This window comes from Zonotrichia albicollis, chromosome 4, assembly GCF_047830755.1.
Source record: "Zonotrichia albicollis isolate bZonAlb1 chromosome 4, bZonAlb1.hap1, whole genome shotgun sequence".
In the NCBI taxonomy this organism is placed as follows: domain Eukaryota; kingdom Metazoa; phylum Chordata; class Aves; order Passeriformes; family Passerellidae; genus Zonotrichia; species Zonotrichia albicollis.
This window is the reverse complement of record NC_133822.1, coordinates 33,380,164-33,398,834: the sequence shown is the minus strand read 5'-3', so window position 1 is coordinate 33,398,834 and position 18,671 is coordinate 33,380,164. Positions and strand designations below refer to the sequence as shown.

At 49.3% G+C, this 18,671-nt stretch overlaps 1 protein-coding gene and 1 long non-coding RNA gene across 8 annotated transcripts in view; one reads left to right on the top strand and one right to left on the bottom strand.

Annotated features, from left to right (window-relative positions):
- The window catches only part of LOC141728789 (uncharacterized), a 12,171-nt gene extending 11,243 nt beyond the window's left edge, over positions 1-928 (bottom strand). The window contains exon 1 of the long non-coding RNA XR_012580002.1: positions 743-928. This is a non-coding gene — a long non-coding RNA (uncharacterized LOC141728789). The remainder of the gene's footprint in view (positions 1-742) is intronic.
- TMPRSS6 (transmembrane serine protease 6) lies at positions 248-18,671 on the top strand. 7 transcript variants are annotated; one of them, XM_074539344.1, is made up of 19 exons: positions 248-303; positions 554-1,027; positions 2,555-2,711; positions 2,884-3,026; positions 3,206-3,273; positions 4,506-4,690; positions 7,395-7,436; positions 8,280-8,484; positions 8,810-8,946; positions 9,156-9,268; positions 9,739-9,848; positions 10,921-11,066; positions 11,967-12,065; positions 13,996-14,109; positions 14,397-14,513; positions 15,232-15,400; positions 15,804-16,075; positions 16,744-16,880; positions 17,568-18,671. In XM_074539344.1, the coding sequence occupies exons 2-19, from the start codon at positions 947-949 to the stop codon at positions 17,724-17,726; spliced, it is 2,454 nt and encodes an 817-aa protein (XP_074395445.1). In that variant the 5' UTR covers positions 248-303; positions 554-946; the 3' UTR covers positions 17,727-18,671. The 7 variants fall into 7 exon arrangements, 6 of the variants coding, with proteins under 6 accessions (XP_074395445.1, XP_074395447.1, XP_074395444.1 ...); XM_074539346.1 differs by having other exon boundaries at positions 255-732; positions 819-938; XM_074539343.1 differs by having other exon boundaries at positions 255-732; positions 819-1,027.

The following is an 18,671-nucleotide window of genomic DNA, read 5'->3' as shown; positions in this document are numbered from 1 at the left end:
TGTTTATCGACTAGAATCCACCATGAGGCAACTACAGCAATGGCTTTTGGTCTTCATCCAGTCCCAGACTAAACCTGGTCCAGTGACAGAGCTGAAAAACATCTATCCCTGCGCAGCTGCCAAAATGAGCCCAAGCAAGCCCTGGCCCAAATAAGCTCAACCCCAGGTCGATGTCACTGGCTAGAGCTCAGCCCTGGGTCAGGAGCCACCCATTTATTGATAGAGTAACTGTTTTCTCTGCTCTAGCTGCAGTGTCTCTGCTTTCTGTGACAAACAAAGGGGCACATACAGACCTGCAGGACTGTAAGCAGAAGGTCATGTAGGAAGTAGCTGAGGAGGACCTGGGGCTGGAAGAAAAGCCAATGCAGGGAGATATGGGAGGTTGTGCAGCTGAGTGTGGGGAGCCCAGTGTCAGGAGACTGGGCAGTGAGAAGGGCAAGAAGACAAGAGGGAGTCTCTGAGGCTGGCACTGAGAGGCACTGTGCTTTGCTTCCATCTGATGAACACTGTGGTAACCAGACCTGCTCTCTGCTGCTGTCTTCCCTCCTTCCAGCCATCTACCCCTGCCAGCCAGCATCTGCTCCATCCCTGTGCTGGGGAGCACACACCGATGGGACCAGAGAGGGTGGCTAAGAAATGCAGCAGTTGCTCAGCAACTCCCCGTCCCCTGAGGAGGACAGCGTAAGCCATCTGCACCAATCTCCTGAGCTGCTCCTCTCTGCACAGCTAGAGGTGCTCCTACCTTGACTTTTTCTGGATTTCCCCTGCTCAGCCTGCAGATCTTCTCCCGCTCTAAGCCTCCAAACCCTCCATTTCAGAAAAGAAAAAAGCCGCTGTGCAGGGTGCGCTGACCCACCGCAGCAGCATGGTGCAGGACAAAGGCCGAGTTGAAGGGACGTGCCACCAGGTTATTGATCACTGAGGAGACCTTGAGCTGGGTAAATAGATGTCCTGCTTCCTCCCCCACTCCCTGCAGGTGTGGGCTGGGGTGTGGGCCAGGTCTCACAGGCAGCAGCAGGCTTTAGAGGTAGGTCTGCAGCTCTGGGGGAAACCTCGGTGCCTGCCATCAAATCTACTAACAAAGAGGCTCTTCTGCTGCTTCCTGCCCTCTCTCCCCTGCCCCTCCATCTGCGGTCGTGTGCTTATGCCTGCTGTTTCTGAAGGGATGCTGTGGTAGTGGAGAGGTGCCCTTGCTCTCCTGGACTACCCAGTTTGGCTCCTTGGGGAGCAGAGCCTTCCCAGGGGTTGCACAGAAAGGTGCCCCACAAGGAGCAAGGGAGGACAGTCTGTGCTGGGCCTCTTTGTACCACCTGCTCCTCTGGAAGGACGTGTTAGAGCAAGTGGATGTGTGACTGCCTGTCTGAGCGTGCATGTTCACCAGGCTGGGTTTGATGTTCTGGAGTGAGTTACCTGGTGCTTACATTCTGCAAATGTGTTTCCATGTTGCAAGGCAGCCTGGAGGGCTTGGGGCTCTATAACTGGGGAGAGGAGGCTGAAAAGCCCACTCATCCTTATCAGGTGATGTTCAGTGGCATCCACATGGGCTAAAACCTGCGTGAGGGCAGCCACCTCTTCCCCCAGCTGTAGAAAGTCCCTCCCATGCACTTCTCTCCCCATGTTCACATGCACCATTGGGAACAAAGACGACTCACAGACGGGACACAAGCATTCCACAAGACCTCTGTGTTCTCCCATGCAGATGCATCCACATCCCTTTCCTCTCCAACCACAGAAACACAGAGAACCTTTGAGGGCAGGCATGTACTGTGTGGTGGCAAAGGAAAGTGGGTGACAAAACCAATATTAATGTGGCTCTTTTGGGCAATGGTATTTCTCACCCTCAGAACGTGGGGCTGACAGAAGAGAAGCAGCCAGGAAGAAGCAAAAGAAGCATTTTGGGGGAGATGAGGGGCAAAGGAAGACAGAAGGTGGCCCTTGGCACAAACAGGTGGTGGTGAAGGGCTGAACATTATTCAGGTGCTCTCTTCTCATTAGCTCAGCTATTGAGCCAGTGCCAGCATTGGCTTTGCCTGGGAACACATGGCCTGGTGGGAATGGCAACGTTTGCTTACTTTTAGGGATCAAGATAAAAATGGAACAACAGGCAAAGTGTAACTTCAGGTTCCCAGGCAGCGGCCGCTTTGTGCAGCTTTTGCTCACATTTCAGGTCACCAATTTTCTTCCACATTGATTTCTAGATCAAAAAAATACCAGTTTTAAAACAACTCCCAGCCTGGCAGGACAACACTTTTGTATTCAGAGAAACTCGTTATTGTACTAATTTGCACTTTTGACAGGAGAAAAACCCAGGGAATGCCTTTGAATACCAATGGGTTACCAGGAGATGTAGACAAGACAGTGTCCTGGGAGCCTGTCTCCCACCGATTTAGCAGTTTTACTCACATTTGCTCTGAGCAAAGCCTTTGATATTTGCACAGTGATCTCTTGGGGCCATACATCTTGGGAGAGGAGGACAGATTTGGCATAACACCTTCAGAGAGGGTGTGAGGGGAAACAGAAAAACCAGCTTGACCCTGGCATGCTGTGTCACCAGACGCGCCTGATGGAGGCCGAGGAACAGGAGGAAGACTCCAGCTCCCTCTCAAATGACAAATCAGAAACTAACTCACGTCGCTGCCTCCGCTATGTGCCCCTTGGGATAGCCTTTCTTGTGCTGGCTGGAGCTGCTGCAGCAACCTGGTATTTCCTAGGTAAAAAATCACGTTTTTTCTCCCCAGAGGAGGCGGAGGGGGGGTAGTCAAAGCAATGCCCAGCCCAGAGCACATTAGTGCCTCTGGGTGGCCTTTAGACAGTCACACACAGGGGTAACCCCCTCTTTCCTATGTATCACTAAGGTAACCCAGCAGTGTCTTCTCTTGGCAGACTACAGACCATGGCACCTGGAGCCATCCATCCTGCAGTTCTACTGCGGCAGCCTCCAGGTCCTCAACTGCCGCTACTCCCCGGAGCTGGGGCAGCTGGAGTCCAGGGCCTTCTGGGTGGAGTCAGCTAAGCTCCAGAGCATGGTGAGGGCGCTTTCCTCAACAGAGCCAGCCCTGAGGCTGCTCACTGAGTCGGATGAGGAAGGGCTCAGGCACCCCCATCCAAGGGCAGGCTTGGGCAGGCTGTACAGCGAGTGGGATGAAAGGTGGGATCAGGCACTGTAACATTGCCCTGCAGTTATGGGACAACGTTCTCGTTGCAGCTGAAGGAACTGATTCGTGCCACGGAGCTGGGTCCATACTACAACTCCAGCACGGTGTATGCCTTTGGGTGAGTAGCACCTGCAGCATATCTGCTTGCTCCTGTGTGAAAGCTTCCAGAAAATTGTACTCTGGTTTCACTGAAATCTGCCCACGACAAACTTCTGCAGACCCTGCCATGACCTCCAAGCTAAGCTGGACACTCAAGGCTCAGAATTGCTCCAGCATAATAGAGCTGGGGATATTTTGATGCTCGTCTTCATCCCAGGTCATGATGAAAAGCCAAAACTGAGAAATTTTTCAGAGAGTGAAAAGTTCAAGAGAGTAAAAAAAAAAAAAAATTGGGAAGAGATTAAAAAAAATTGTCTTGGCATTGTCAATAGAAACCAAGCAGCTGGGAATTAATTTTTCTAATTCAAGAAAGCTATTTTATGGCCTGACTCTAGGCACAGAAGGGAGAGGCCAGATTGCAGCATGGAAAAGTTATTCCTGCCAAGAAGCCTGGACCACCTGGGAACAGGATAACAGGGGAATGGGACAGATGTGGGACTACAGCTTTGCAGGTCATAACAGTAGAACAGGATAGCAGAAAAGATTTCCAGACTGATGGTCATTTGCTTCTGATTTCTTTCCTATGGAAAACCACACCCCTAAATTTGTCCTTTACCTAAGGAATATTCCAACTTTGACATAACTCCACTTTCAATTGGGAAAGAAAAGTTTCACTTGCACATCTTCCTCTGGCATTTTACTGAACAAAGATGTGTTGCAACATCTCCTTGCCCTCCCCCAGCCAATTTTCTCTGCCAGCTGGTTGAACAGAACTTTCCCAGGCACAGTCTCCTACATCTTTAGCCTGCCCAGCATTAATGGGTTGAGGTAAGGTATCTGGTCATAAATCATCCACTTGTCACCACTGGGAGATGAGACAGTGAAGTCTTGAGCTTCTCTTTTCAACCCCTGGTCAGTAGTACCCAAAGGTCATTTCTTCCTGAAATGAGACTACTCATTAGACTAGTCTTGATTAATTATCATAATAATTTGAGCTCATATGGTCATCAGTAAAGCCAGATGGCATGGAACGGCTTCTTCCCACAAAGCACTGACTCACACCATGGATATTGCAGCTCTCCTGCCCCACTCAGAGAGGTTCCTCTGGGTCACAGCAGCAGAGTTGGAAAATCTACACAGATATGTCTGATTTATGGAGAAATAGTGGGGAGGGTAATTCTCCAGGGTTTGTCTCTCCAGTAATTCTGGAGATGATGAGCAAGACTATTTTACATGCTATTTCTCTGTTAGGGAGGGAGCTCTGACCTTCTTCTTCTGGTTCACCCTCCAAATCCCTGAGAGTCAGCAGAAGGAGGCAACTGCTGAGAGGGTGAACACAGTGCTCCACCAAGAGCTCTCCACCAGCTTCAACAGCTCAGGCAGCCTGTCCTACCAGACGGAGTACAGGCTCAACCCAGACTCTCTGGTTCTCCTGGGTAAGTACCAGCTGCTCAGCTGCGGCCTGAGCAGGCAGGAATGCTCCACGATGCAGAAGGTCAGGAGAAAAGGCCAGGAGTCTATTGAAGGAGACAGAGGAAACCTGAAGAGGATGAGGGAAATAGCAAGGATCAGGAGATACAATGCTAGGCATTTTTTCCTGAGAGAGAAGAACTGAAGTTTGATTTTTAAAAAAATTCCTTCCTTTGAAGGATTGAAATTATTGGAGATACACCTGACCATGATCAGATAGGTGAGTCTTTTTTCACCCATCAGCTTTGGCTTCTGTAGAGCAAGGTCTTAGACAGGTCATGACTTTGATCAGCTCAGCTTGAAAATACCAAGCACTTAGGTTTGCTACTTTCCTTTGGGAGATTATTCCAGACTGTTTGATAGAGAGAACAAAAGCAACATATCTGAGTCACCACTAAGTCTTCCTCTGAGACAAAGCATCATTGTCATTTCAGTTCCTGACATATGATTTTAAGGATTATTTATTGTTGCTCGCAGTGAAGGTCACAGCCTGTTTAAAAAGCCATCCATGCAAAACTGCTCCAGAGCAGCTGTTAGGTAAGGGGCCAAGGATATGTATGTAATCAATGCATACAAGTCCAATGGAATTTATGTCTGATCAATGTAATGAGGCCTAACTTGCCAGCCTCGTCTGATCCCTCTTACAGAGTACCAAATCTCACAGGTTTTAAAATACACTGTGTATCTTCTCCTCCTCTTGGGACTCCTATTTCCAAGTTTCTTCTTCCCATGAGATGTTCAATCTCCAAGTTGTTTGTTTTGGGTTTTTCCCCCCAGGCATGGCATCTTGCATTATTCTAAGATTGTTATATCCTACCCATACTTTCTTTAACTTTTACCCCCACATCCCAATTGTTTTGTGGGTCATTTTTTGGTGCCTGTAAAGAAAATTTGATTTCCTCTAAATGATTTTCACTCCCTCATCCAGACCATCATTTTAAGGTCTTAGTCAGAAGATGCATTAGCATCTCATCAAGACACCTCCTCCCACAGTTACCATTAGCTCCTTACTTCTACTTATGATTTGTTTCCAGCATACCAGATCCTATGCTCAGCCAATTTAAATGAACTTTCTTTACAAAGATATCATAAGGAAATATGCTAAATCCTTCCGAGTCAGCCCATCTAGCACTTTCCTTTTATTTGTTCACTTCATAATGCAACCCATAAACAAATAAAAATGATGGTGCCATAATTTTAGCTGTTCCCAGTTCCCTCTTATTTGCTCTGCATCTGTTTCACTGTTCTATTCATTTCACTAGACCACACTTCTTTCTATTTTGGACTTAACACACCAGTTGTAGTTTATCCAGCTCCTTCTGCTTTCCCTAGTCCTATCCCCCTCCCGTCAGAAGCGCAGTCTGATAACTGAGACAATAGCCAAAAATGTCATATACTGTTGAGCCAGGGTGGCATCCAGCCAGTGACTTAACCTCTGGTGTCTTTTGCCCTGTGCAGAGTGGAGAAACAGGCAGCCAAGAGCAGAAATTAGCACTTCATTGCTTTTGGGCAGACTCTTGCCGGCCTGCCCAGCTCTTAACTCGGCCTTGGGACTTTGCAGAGCTGCAAACCACTGACTACTGCAGGAAACTCTCCACCATCTCCAGTGCTTTGTTTTTACTAACAGCCACACTCAGTGGCTACCTTGCAGTACACTACCTTCCCCCCTTCCCCAAAAATCGTTCAGGACTTGCTGTTGTCTACAGGAGCTCGATTTAATTACCTTGAGATATAGGAGTACTTATTACCACCTCTGCACAGACTATTCCCTACAGCGCATGAGCTTGCCTAGGAGCCTGCTTTATGCCTGCAGCATCCTATTTTCCACAACTGTTTTTGCTATGACAAAACCACTCATCTCTCCCCACGGATTTGCTTGGAAGCTACAAATAGCCAAAGCCCTGGCCTAGGAAAACCCCCAACAACAATCCTCACACCCAGCTGACCTCACAGTGCCTTTTATTTTGGCAATTATTCCCAGTAGCACCTGATCTCTGGCTGATTCCAGTTCAGCTGGGAGGCTGGAGAAAAGCCCATCTCTCTTAAAGTGTTATCCACTCTGTGGCTGATTAGCAGAGATTTTTAGCCCCTGATGGTCACTTTCTCTGCAATTCCTTTCTCCAAAGGTGACTCTGCAAGGATGTTGAGTAACTCATTGCACAGTGGTCATCAAAAGGGAACTCCTCTCCACCCTCAGTGACTCCCATATTTTTGATTGGGCATTCTTTCAAGTGGGAGAGCAGATGGAGAAGGCTCTGGGAAGTGGGGCTGTGCCCTGTGATGTGGCTGGCAGGGGAGGGGAATGACTGCCTGAAGCAATGCCCAGCCCTTGAGGGAAGGGGAAGAGGTCCTGGAACAGCACACTAAAATGGGCAAGGAAAAAGGCAGAGAAGTCCCTGGTGGGCTGGAAAGCAGGAATTAGGGCTATTGGATTTGGGTCAAGGGCAGAGAAATTTCCCAGAGAGATGGGCTGGGGAAGGCATGACTGAAACAAGACTCTGAAAGCAGACACAGACGTACCTGGAGGATGCCCCATGCTGAAGCTGTAAGTGAGCTAGTTGCAGAAGGAAGGGAAGGAGTCCTCACCTGCCATACAAGGTGATCAGATTATCTTTTTTTATCCAGTTTATATTTTTGTTTATCTTCCTTTATGTATTTTCTTTCTAACAGAATCCAGTATGAAAGACATAGTAGTGCTGCAATCCACTCTGGGTAGGCTACCTTCTCCTTTCCTTTTGAGTTCATGACTTTAAGGGAGGGATTTTCACTGGGGACAGAAAGCTTGTAGGCCTCCTGCAGTTGTAAATCCTGGGGAGGGGAGAGTAGCAGCAAGGGAGCATCAGTGCTGCTGCTTGGCCAGATCCAAACAACATGACTGCTATGTACTGAATGGCTCTAAGCAGAGATGCCAGCTGCCAGGGGCAATGCAGCCACCTCAGACTTGTCCAGGTCCCAATGAGAACTGTGAAATAGCAGGGTATACTGGCACCACAGTGCTGATTCCAGGCCCCATGGCATGCTGCTGTTGGGGTGGGGGTTTCCTCCGTGGTTCTGCATTGGATGTGCCTCATTTAGGAGTCTGTTGTCTTGGCAATGTTTGAAGATGCTTTTAGTTTTTTCAGGCAGTGTTGTAAGTTCTCTGTCTGGCAGCTTGCATTAGATATGCTATTAGAAGCTCACCTTTAAGCTGATATTTACTCAAAAATCCTGGTGTGAAATTCTTCTGAAACCTGGAATTCAGATGAGGGAGATCTAAAGCCAGGAAGAATATGGGGCTGAGAGGAGAAAGAGGTGAAAAAGTAAATAAAGCCAGTGGAAGATAACTGTGCTGTGCTGATATTTAAAGCCTGAGGTAGTTTTAGGTTAACCAAGGAAGGGGGGACAGTTTTTAGAGAAACTGGGGCAATGGTACAAAAGGATAAGTGCCACCACAACATACGTAAAAGTAAACCAAGATCACTGGGATGAGTCAGCCTTACCCTAAAAAAGGCTTACACTCGTATACCAAGTGACAGTCCCATATCTCAATTTCTCATACAACCACATCTATTTCAGGTTGCTACAGGTACAGCTATGTCCAGGAGGATGATGTCCTAAGGCTGGAAGGCCCTGATTACCTGGCCTCCAGTTGTCTTTGGCACCTCCATGGCCTCAAGGGCTACATGATCAAGCTACGGCTGGAGTGGACCCTGCCTGACTGCAGGGACCGCCTGGCCATGTACGACGCAGCCGGGCCCCTGGAGAAACACCTCATCACCTCGTAGGTGGCTCCTGAGCAGGGAGAACGTGCTGGGGGAGACAGGCAGGATGGCACGACACACCACAGCAGGGGAAGGTGTCAGACAACATCAAAGGAGGTTCTCCTTGATGTGCAACCTGTCTGTTATTGCTCAGCTCACTGATGTGGGATATGTCTTAAAACCATGCTGCAGGAGCTGCTGCTGTTGGCCCTTTGCTTGGTTCAGATAGCACCTTACAACTACTGTGTGTGGATCACATAGATATCCATTGCCTCTCTTTCTCATTCTTCTCTTTCATTGGTTTACTGCTTGCTTCACTCCCATCCTTTGATCTCTTTCCCTGAGGATCTATGGCTGCAGCCGGCAGGAGCCCATAGTTGAAGTCCTTTCGTCTGGCCCTGTCATGTCTGTTGTGTGGAAGAAAGCCATGTACAGCTACTATGACCCCTTCATCCTCTCAGCACAGGCGGTGCCTCTCGAAGGTGAGGAAGGCTGGAGGAGAGTGGCTATAGTTACAGGGAGAAAATTGGTTTTCTCCTACAGTATCACAGCTCCTAGAGGTCCTGCATCCCTGTTAGGGGCAGAATTCATTCTGGATTGCAGGGGTAGTCAGTAAAAGGCAGGTTACATGGCCTCTGTGGGCTGAGGCTGAGCTGACAGAGAGCAGGGCTTTGAATGTCTGTATTTACAGCTTGTGAAGTGAACATAACTCTGAGGGAGAGCCTGGAGCTGCAGGGGAAGATCGGCACCCCACACTACCCCAGCTACTACTCGCCCAACACACAGTGCACCTGGCACATGACGGTAAGAGCCAGCTCCCATAAGAGCATTCACCCTGTCCCCAAAACCAGGGCAGCACTCTGCACATTGTGGGGGTACAGCCAGAGATCATCATGAGAAGCAAGAAAAGGGTGACAGCCTACCCAGCCTCCACATAAGGTGTGTTTCTGAAGGGGAAGAAGTCTAATATTGCATGCCAGCACAGAGATGCTGTAGCTGAGGAGGAATCTGAAATCTGATCTCCAGAGGGGTTCTTCAAAACAGAACTAGATTGATAGGAACTGATAAGAATTGCCAGGCTTTGATACCAGCAGCAGAGCCACCCTGGGCTGTGGCATGGCTCCAGTTTAGAGGGTGCTTCTTTCTGACTGCAGTGTGGTCAGAGACACCTGGCCTTCCCATTTACTCTGCTCATGTCTGACTTACGGAGTGTGCTGTAACACTCCCAGGAGCCATCTGCCCTCTGCCCCTGCTCTGCACCCCCTTGTCTGCAGGTCCCATCCCTTGACTATGGGGTCACCCTCTGGTTCGACGCCTACTCACTCAGCAGACAGAAGCACGACCTGCCCTGCACCCAAGGCCAGTGGATCATTCAGAACAGAAGGTGTGTGGTGGGCTCCTGGTTTCTGTCTCTCACTTCCCACGTGGGATAAAACAGGGATTAAACATCTGCAGGTTCCCTGCTCACTTCAGCCACCATATGTGAGGAAGAAGGGCCATACACTGAGCTGCACTCAGTGACCACTCTTTGTGCTAGTGCCTCCTGCTTTTCTGCTAATCTTGTTCACTCTCTCCCCAGTGAATACATTTCTCACAGATTTGCTTCAAGCTACCAACCTGCTTTCTCTGTCTTGCTGTTTGCATCAGGCTTCTTAGTTTTCTCCTGTGTGTGTAACCTTGGTGTCCTCCCACGTCTCCTGTGTTTGCAAATCTGCCTGTCACCACCTCTGCAATATTATCTATGTGTGCCATTGCCTTGCAGCCACCTCCGTACAGATCTTCCCCTTAGCTCCATACCCTCCTGCTTTGACTGCAGCCATTTCCCTGCAGGATTTTGCACACATAGCATCCATATGTAGCTGGGGCTACTGCTCACCCCTGCCCAGGTGAAAAGGATGGAGACCTGTTGTGCTCCCATCTCCTCAAAGCTGGCTCTGAGACAGATGGACCTATAGCTTTTGGTTTTCCTCCCACTTATTGCAAAATTGCCTGTTTCCCTCCAAAACCTCCCCCAATCCACCTCATTAGTGCCTTCTCCATGGTTCCTGTAGGGGTAACTTCTCTTCCTAGGAAGGATCTGATCTAGAAGTTATGTTACCCTGGCTTAGGATTTCCACTTTTTCTCTCCCTGCCTCCCTCTCTTAAACTATCAGTGCCACAGTTTCTACAACATGACTTCTTCAGGAAGATCATGAAGGAGAATCTTCTTACACTATAAGAACTGAACTGCTTTGCATGGCCTGATCTCTGTGCTTTCCAGAAAGCAGGAAAAGCCCAAAGACAGGAGGGTCCCTCTGGACTCTGTATCTCATGCATACTGAAAGCACTTTGTATTTCTGGTTTGCCTGCAGCACCCAGTCTGTGTGACCCCTTCCCATCCCAGCCCCACACAGCCCCGTGCCCTGCTTTGTCCCTGCCTCCCTGTCCAACCCACCTTGCCTGTGTTTGCCCCTCAGGTTGTGTGGCCTGCGGACCCTGCAAGCCTACGCTGAGCGGATCCCAGTCACATCTTCTGCTGACATCGCCATCACCTTCACCTCGCAGATCTCCTTAACTGGCCCTGGTGTACAGGCAGCTTACAGCCTGTACAAGCAATCTGACCGTAAGCTTGGCTTCGTCCCTGCTCCTTTCTGGCGACCCAGCAGCCCCTCTGCACTTGGCTTGTGCTGGGAGAAAACACAAGGCACAGCTCAGGAGCCCTAGGTACCATCCACCCTTCAGGAAGATGCTCACAAATCAGTGATCCCCCCAAAAGAAGAGGCAATTATGTGCAAAGCTGTTTCTGCACACTTGGCCCTGCCTCTTGTGGCCAGAGCATCCATGCAACAAAACCCAAGGTCACAAAATTGCTTAAAATCTTACCCTCCAGTCAACATCACAGACTGGCCTTGGGAATTCAATGAGAAAGCCACTCTGCTTGAAGCAACATTTGTTTTGATTACAAGATCTCTTAGAGAGAGCTGTTTCCTGCTCACCTTGGAATCTGTGCAAACAAGAGATGAATAAAACCGCACACAAATACACACATATGCAAATGCCACCCACAGTCTGTCTTTCCAAGGTTTCACCATCTCCCTCCTAAAGGGTGCCAGTAATGCACACCAGTCCCTGAATATGTGCACCTGTCAACATGTCTAACAACAACCTCTTCAAGGTCCCACGTAAGTTTTGATAGCAACTCCAAAGAGCCTGTTTCAGCTTTCCTGTGGCATTCAGGAGACATGAAACAGCTGTGATCCTGACGTATGGTGTGCCAGACAGATGGCTGTCCTGGATATTGCCCATTGGTACCATGCAAAACAGTGAAAGCCTTCTTTCCCCTGGTGCATATCCTGGCTCCATATGTCCCTGTTAAGAGCAGATGACATGGCAGATTTTGGGGAGTGCAGTACACTGCAGCAGCACTCTTGTGGTCAGGAGAGTGTGCAGTTCAAGCCATGGTGCTCTGCTGCCAGGAGGTTTCCAGTCATTGGGGACTAATTACTCTCTTTTGGTTTCACAGCCTGTCCCGGGGAGTTTCTGTGTTTGGTGAACGGTTTGTGTGTCCCAGCCTGTGACGGGATCAAAGATTGCCCCAATGGGCTGGATGAGAGAAACTGTGGTGAGTAATTTCTTCTCCCTGCTAGTCTCTGGTCTCAGCAAGACACAGCCCCTTGCTCCTCCGAAGGCAGGGAGGAGATTTGGGTGGCCAAGGCACAGCATTGTACCTCAACTTTAGGAACATAAACCTCTGTGCCCTTGGAAGTCTCATCCCACTGCTATATGGCTTTAGCCTGCTCTGGAAAGAGCAGTAATGCTTCTGGCTCCTGTCACAGTACAGCCTTCCTGAGAGATCCCCCTAGGAGCAAGAGCACCAAGAGTTCCAGGCAGCCTGAAAAAAGCCCCCTGCCCAAGCTGTCCCCCACCGTGTCCTGCTTTCCTCCCACCCAGGGTCTACAACCAACCTCAGCCCTGGCCTAGAGCCTCCTCTGCTGTCACACCCCTCAGCAGCCCCCTCCCTGCTCTCACCTCCCCTAGCCCACCTGCTGCCCTTCTTTTTCCGCTTTCCCCCCCAGCCATTTGAGACACTTCATCTGTACAGATCCTCACTCATAGATTTTGCCTGAGTTTGGGAGCATCAAAGTCCTTGATCAGCCTCAATCAGTTCTTCATGCCAAAAGCAGTTAGTGCTGATTCAGGCTCCACTCTTAGAATCTCAGAACTCCTGCAGAGCCCCATTCTCATAGGAACAGCAATTCAGGCTTAGACATGGCACCTAATTCATCTATTCTCTCACCTCTGGTGTGATGGGAGGCTCATCATATTGCTGCCATCACTAACTTTTCATTAGTTGTTTCCTGTAGATGTTTCTTTCACAGATAAAGAGCCTTGAACTACTGGAGAGAGTGGCCAGTTTTGAAAGATTCAGAGGAAGCTGCAGGAAAAGTCTACAGTCAAAGGAAGGAAAAATCTTTGTAAAGAAGCTTTAATTCAGTGCTAGAAATGTGAGAGCTCACATAAGATTGCCAAAGTTGGGTTTTGTATTGTCTGCAGTGTTGCTGACAATGTGCTCTGTCATCCAGCTGTCTGACATCAGGGTTTGCATGCTTCCCTCCTGTAGACATGGATACATTTGCATCCTTATGAATATCTAATTTTTCTTGAATCCCGGTATCTCCTTGGCCCCAGGGATATCATGTCATTCAGTTCCACAGGTTGGCACAGACCAAGACTGACAGAAACCCCACACTCTGTGTTTTCCAATGTTATTTATATTTGAAAAAGAAAATAGAAACATTATTATTTCCTTCCATTCTTATACTCTTGCCACTAGTGCATCTCTGACTATTCACTCTATGTTGGTATGGAACAATCCCTGTCTTTAAAATCAAAGTTCAAGTTGCCTCAGACCTTTATGTACCTTTAGTCATCTAGAAGCTTCTTGCTATTAATGAAAAAATTATAGTCATTGCAGTAAGAAAATGGTACACACAAACAGAACAAGTTCCTGCTATGGAAATCTGTGGGCAGAAGTCAAACTCTGTGGTGGGCAGGCAGCTTAGACCCATCTCCATCCTCCAGTGTCCACCAGAGCTCATGGACATTGTGGAATCCTGTGTTGTTCAGGACTCAGCTGCAAGGGGAAGTGCTGGTTTGTGTGGAACAGTGACCCATGAGCTGGGGTTGACAGTAAGGCAGGAGGAACAGTGACCTCACCAGACAGGATGCAGTCCTACATAACCCTAACAAGGCAAGCAGACCAGGACTGGTGGTGGTAACTGAAGAGTCCATGGACCTCCAGACAAGTACATAGTGCTGAGGTGGGTCTGAGGCCAAGACAAGAAAAGTTAAGTCAGCAACAGTGAAGTGTAAGACAGGGTGCAGGCATAGCTAGAATGCAGATCAGGCAAAAGCTACACAGCTGCAGTAAACCAGAGCTGGTCTCAAGCACAGCTTATGAGGTGGGGGCAGAGGCTGCAGAGACTGCAGGATTTATGGCCCTGACCTCACACCTCGTCTGCCTGATTCCCATGTGCTTCCCTCCTGTGCAGTGTGCCCTGCAAAGTTCCAGTGCCATGAGGACAGCACTTGCATCGAGTTCAGCAGGGTCTGCAACCAGCAGCTGGACTGTGTAAACGGGAGTGATGAGGAGCACTGCAGTGGAGGTAGGGACGGGACAGTGCTGGGATGACAAATGCCCACCCCCGTGTTCAAACCAAGGCTGTCTGTAGAGTACTTCCCACATGTGACATAAGGGCACCATTGGGGAGTTAGCTCGCCCAGCCTCCTCATAATGTTTGTGAGCCATTTGTTTGTTCAGGAAATTCCCTGTCATCATCTATGGAGTTCCCCCAAGCTCTTCTGCTGCCCTTTTTTTCTCATTTAAAGGACTTCAGGCTGTATCTACAACCAGCTGCCCTCTCTCAGTCTTGGCTTCCCTTCCTTTTTGCAGGGGTCCCCTGCGGTCCTTTCACCTACCGCTGTGAAGATGGGACCTGTGTGAAGAAACCCAACCCGCTGTGTGACACCACTGCAGACTGCAAGGACCTGTCTGATGAGAATCACTGTGGTGAGGAAATGATCAGCCACACGTCAGCCAGGCAGGTTCAGGACGACACGTAGCTGCAAGTTGCCCCATTTTCTCCCACCACCCAGAAGAAGCAGCCACCCTCCCTTGTTCCACCACCTTCTCCCCACCTCAGTCCCACAGTACCAGTGTCCCTGCTCCATCCTGCAGTGGCAGGGACAGCAGCAACAAGCCAGCTCTGTGCTGAGTGTGAGCAAGCTCTTGCTCTTTGGACAGCTGCTCCCTGCCTCCTTCAGGCAGAGGCATCAGGCCAGACGTACATGCCTGACAGGCCAGATTCAATCTACAGGCTGCCTGTTTGACCACTCTGTCAGCTAATATGTCATTATTCAAGGCTCCAGCATGTCTGCATGGCCACTGGCAGGGAGAGAGTTAATGTTTTGATTTCCCTACTTGTTTTTTTTTCTGAGCCTCAGTAGGCAGTGAAGGAGAATGACAGGGAGGGTTTCCTGACAGCACAGCAGTTAGCACAGTCAGCATGCTGCCCTAAAGGCATCCCCAGGCTGCAGCTGGAGGTGGGGAATGCTGGGAGGGAGTGCTCACTAGACCTGTCCTGGGCAGTACATAAAGCATGTGCTGGCTGGGTAAGACGAGCAATTAGAGGTCAAACTCTTCAGTCAACTAAGTAGGAATGGAAGGGCAGGCACAGAGTTTCATGTTCCCTTTCTTCCCTGAAGTACCTACTGTGTCTCCTCCTCAGACTGTGGGATGCAAGCACCTCTCAGCAGGATTGTGGGTGGTATGAATTCTGTGGAAGGGGAATGGCCGTGGCAGGCCAGCCTGCAAGTTCGGGGCCGGCACATTTGTGGGGGAACACTCATTGCTGACCGCTGGGTGGTCTCAGCCGCGCACTGCTTCCAGGATGAGAGGTAAACGGAGAGGGGAGGTGCTGGTAGAAAGATGTGCATTGCTTTCCTTGTCATGTGTGATGGGAGGCTCTTATGACTGATGAAAATGTCATGGGGCAGCTGCACTCCTCCTCTGGCACCTCAGCCATGCTTCTCCATGGCTTGGAACTGAAGAAAGGGGTATGGATATATGCAGTATTATCTGTTGGTGTGTGCAGAGGAAAAGGGGCAATGCTGAGATTTGCAGAGCAGCTCCCAGGGGGCAGTGATAGAGGAAGATGCTGCACAGCTCCTCCTTTGTTTTGGCTCTGTGTTGTCCCCATGCTGTCACAGCAATGGAGATGTCAGCATGTGCTTGGATGGGGATAGCATTACCTGCAAAGTGTGCCCTTTGGGTCCCATGCTCCTCTGCTGCATCCTACAGGCTGGCCTCCCCCTCCATCTGGACCGTTTACTTGGGTAAATACTTGCAAAATGCCACCGGCCACACAGAGGTGTCCTTCAAGGTTATCCATCTCTTTCTTCACCCTTATTATGAGGAGGACAGCCATGATTATGATGTGGCCCTGCTTCAGCTGGATCATCCTGTGATCATCTCACCCTTAATCCAGCCCATCTGCTTGCCTGCTCCATCTCACATCTTTGAGCCTGGCCTTCTTTGCTGGATCACTGGCTGGGGAGCCCTCAAGGAAGGAGGTAGGTTCAAGGTCTCTTTTGGTGGCCTACTGCAGCAGTGTTGAGGCAGAAACATAGGTTCAGATGTGTCATAGGCACAACAGGCTTCTGTTCATCCCAAAACATTGTGCCTCCTTCACTCCTTCTGATTTTGGTAATAGGTTGACCAAAGTTGCCTGTAGAGTGCCCTGAAACTTCATGTGGAGAGGCAGGCATGGCAGTCTGGTAATCTGTATGGGAACTGTGTGTTTCCTCATTCAAAGACTAGAATAGCCCTTCAGGTCAGTTTAGTGCCTTTACCCACTTACAGACTTGTTCCAGCTGCTTCCCAATTGGAAACACTCAGGAGACTATACAGACCTGAACACTACTCTTAGAAGAGCTTAACATCCCTTTCAGTGAGAAACAAACCCAAGACACTGACAACCCAGAGGTTTCCCCAAAGAAGAATACTCCTTGTCCCAAAAGCTGAAGTACCCACAACATATGCCTGTAGGGAAAGGAATGAAGGGGAATTTTATGCCTTCCACGCAGAAAAATGTGCTCTCCTCAAAGTCAAAGACTGTGATGCCAGTGGAGAGCGGAACAGAAATTCCAATGGCAGGTTTCAGCATGCAGTGAGGTGGCCATGGTCTAGAGGAAGTTCCACTATGGCCCACCTGTGCTAATTTTGGTGCTCTACTTTTCAGGGCATACCAGCAATGTTCTGCAGAAGGTGGACGTGCAGCTCGTCCAGCAGAACATCTGCAGTGAGGCTTATCACTACATGATTACTCCCAGGATGCTGTGTGCTGGGTACTACCAGGGCAAGAAGGATGCTTGCCAGGTGACAGAGGAGCTGTGGGATCAGGGTTGATTACCAGAGGTGGGATGTGTCCCAAGTCTCACAAATGCAATGCACAGCCTGAAATGAGGGGGAAAAGACCACATAAGGTCAGTCTCCCAACACTTCCTCTGATCTAAGCAGCCAACAACAGCTCTCATGACCTCTTCTTCCCAGCATCCTTGCCTTAGGATCCAAATACAGTTAAATTACCCTTTTCTCATTTCAGCCCATTCTCCACTCTACCTCCCACTTTCAAGTCAGGTGACTCCGTCAGCCCTTTTAGCACCTGTCATACACCATAACCTGTGTGCTCCTTCATTACTATTAACCTCAAGGAATTCCTCTCTGCCACCCCTCATGGAATCCAGTTAAATTCCAACAATCATCCTTGCCTGCCACATACTTGGAAATGCCATGCGGGCCAGGAGGAATCAGTAGAGCAATCAGCTTTTTGGGACCTGGCTGAGGGGGAGGAATTTGCATGATGAAGGAATAACTGTGTCAGATGTTTGCACTGCAGACTGTTTTTTACATCTGCCTAAAAGTACAAGGAATGTTACAGATGTCCCAGCCATGAGTTGAGGGGATACAGGGATCTGTATACAGAGGGGCTCAAAGACAACATAATCAGACAGCAGCAGAAGCTGGTGGATCACCACCACTTGATTTTACTTTTCTTTTTTCTAGGGTGATTCTGGAGGTCCACTGGCCTGCAAAGAACCCAGTGGCAGATGGTTTCTGGCTGGTTTGGTCAGCTGGGGAATGGGATGTGCACGTGCAAATCACTATGGAGTATACACCAGGATCACTCAAGTGCTGGGCTGGATGAACCAAACCATGAGCTGAGAAAAGTGCAACTCTGTCTTCTCCCCATCACACCTACACTCACATGGCACTCATTCCTGATCTTGCTCACTTGCCTCCCAAAGAAAGAGAGTGTGGGATGTTGTCAGACCCAGGATGCTCCTCTGAACTAGGTAAAAAAAGGCTGCTGCAGGGATTGTGGAGAAAAGCAGGCAGACCCTCTTCTCCCTTGGTGCTTCCCAGGGAGCATCCCAAGGGGTTTTTAGGCCATCCATCCAAAAGCAGGGAGAAGGGAGGCAGGTGAGGGAGTCTGGGGCAATGACACACAGCAATAGGCCCAAGCTGATAGTTTCTGAGAAGAGGAATAAGGGGAGTTGAACTTTCCATGAACCATGTGATTCAGCCAGTCTTATGCTGGAACATTTGCTGAAAGAAAATGTGACTGATGTAGTTAGAGATTCCAGTAACTGTGAAATCAATCTGCCTCCCTCTTCCTTCCTGCTGCTTATCCTTCATCCCCCTTCCCCTCCCATCACTCCTCCTCTTCCATCTCCCTAATTGCTTCTTTTCTTAGCTGGCGTGTGCTGCTCAGTGTGCTGTTCAGCTCAGCCAGCCAACTCTTCACGTCTCACTGACTCCCAGGCATGAGCCCAGCATCGCGCCCCCGAGCACGTGTCCTGCCTCCCTGCTGGAGCAGCCCCCAGCCTCCACTGCTGCACTTCCCCCAGTAAAACTGCTGGAGCAGACTCCCATTCCCTTCCCTCAGCCCTTCTAAATATCTTTAACATCAGGGCATCTCAACCTCTCCCATGTCCTATCTCAGGTAATGCAGGAGATGAAGGAGAAGGTTTCAGGGCACAGGGCTTAAACTGCAACTGCTGCAGGTTTGGTTTTTTAACTAAAAATACACGTGTGTGTATGTGTATGTGTGTTCATGTACATAACTGGCCACTCTCTGGAATTATAAATAAAATTAATTTGAGGATT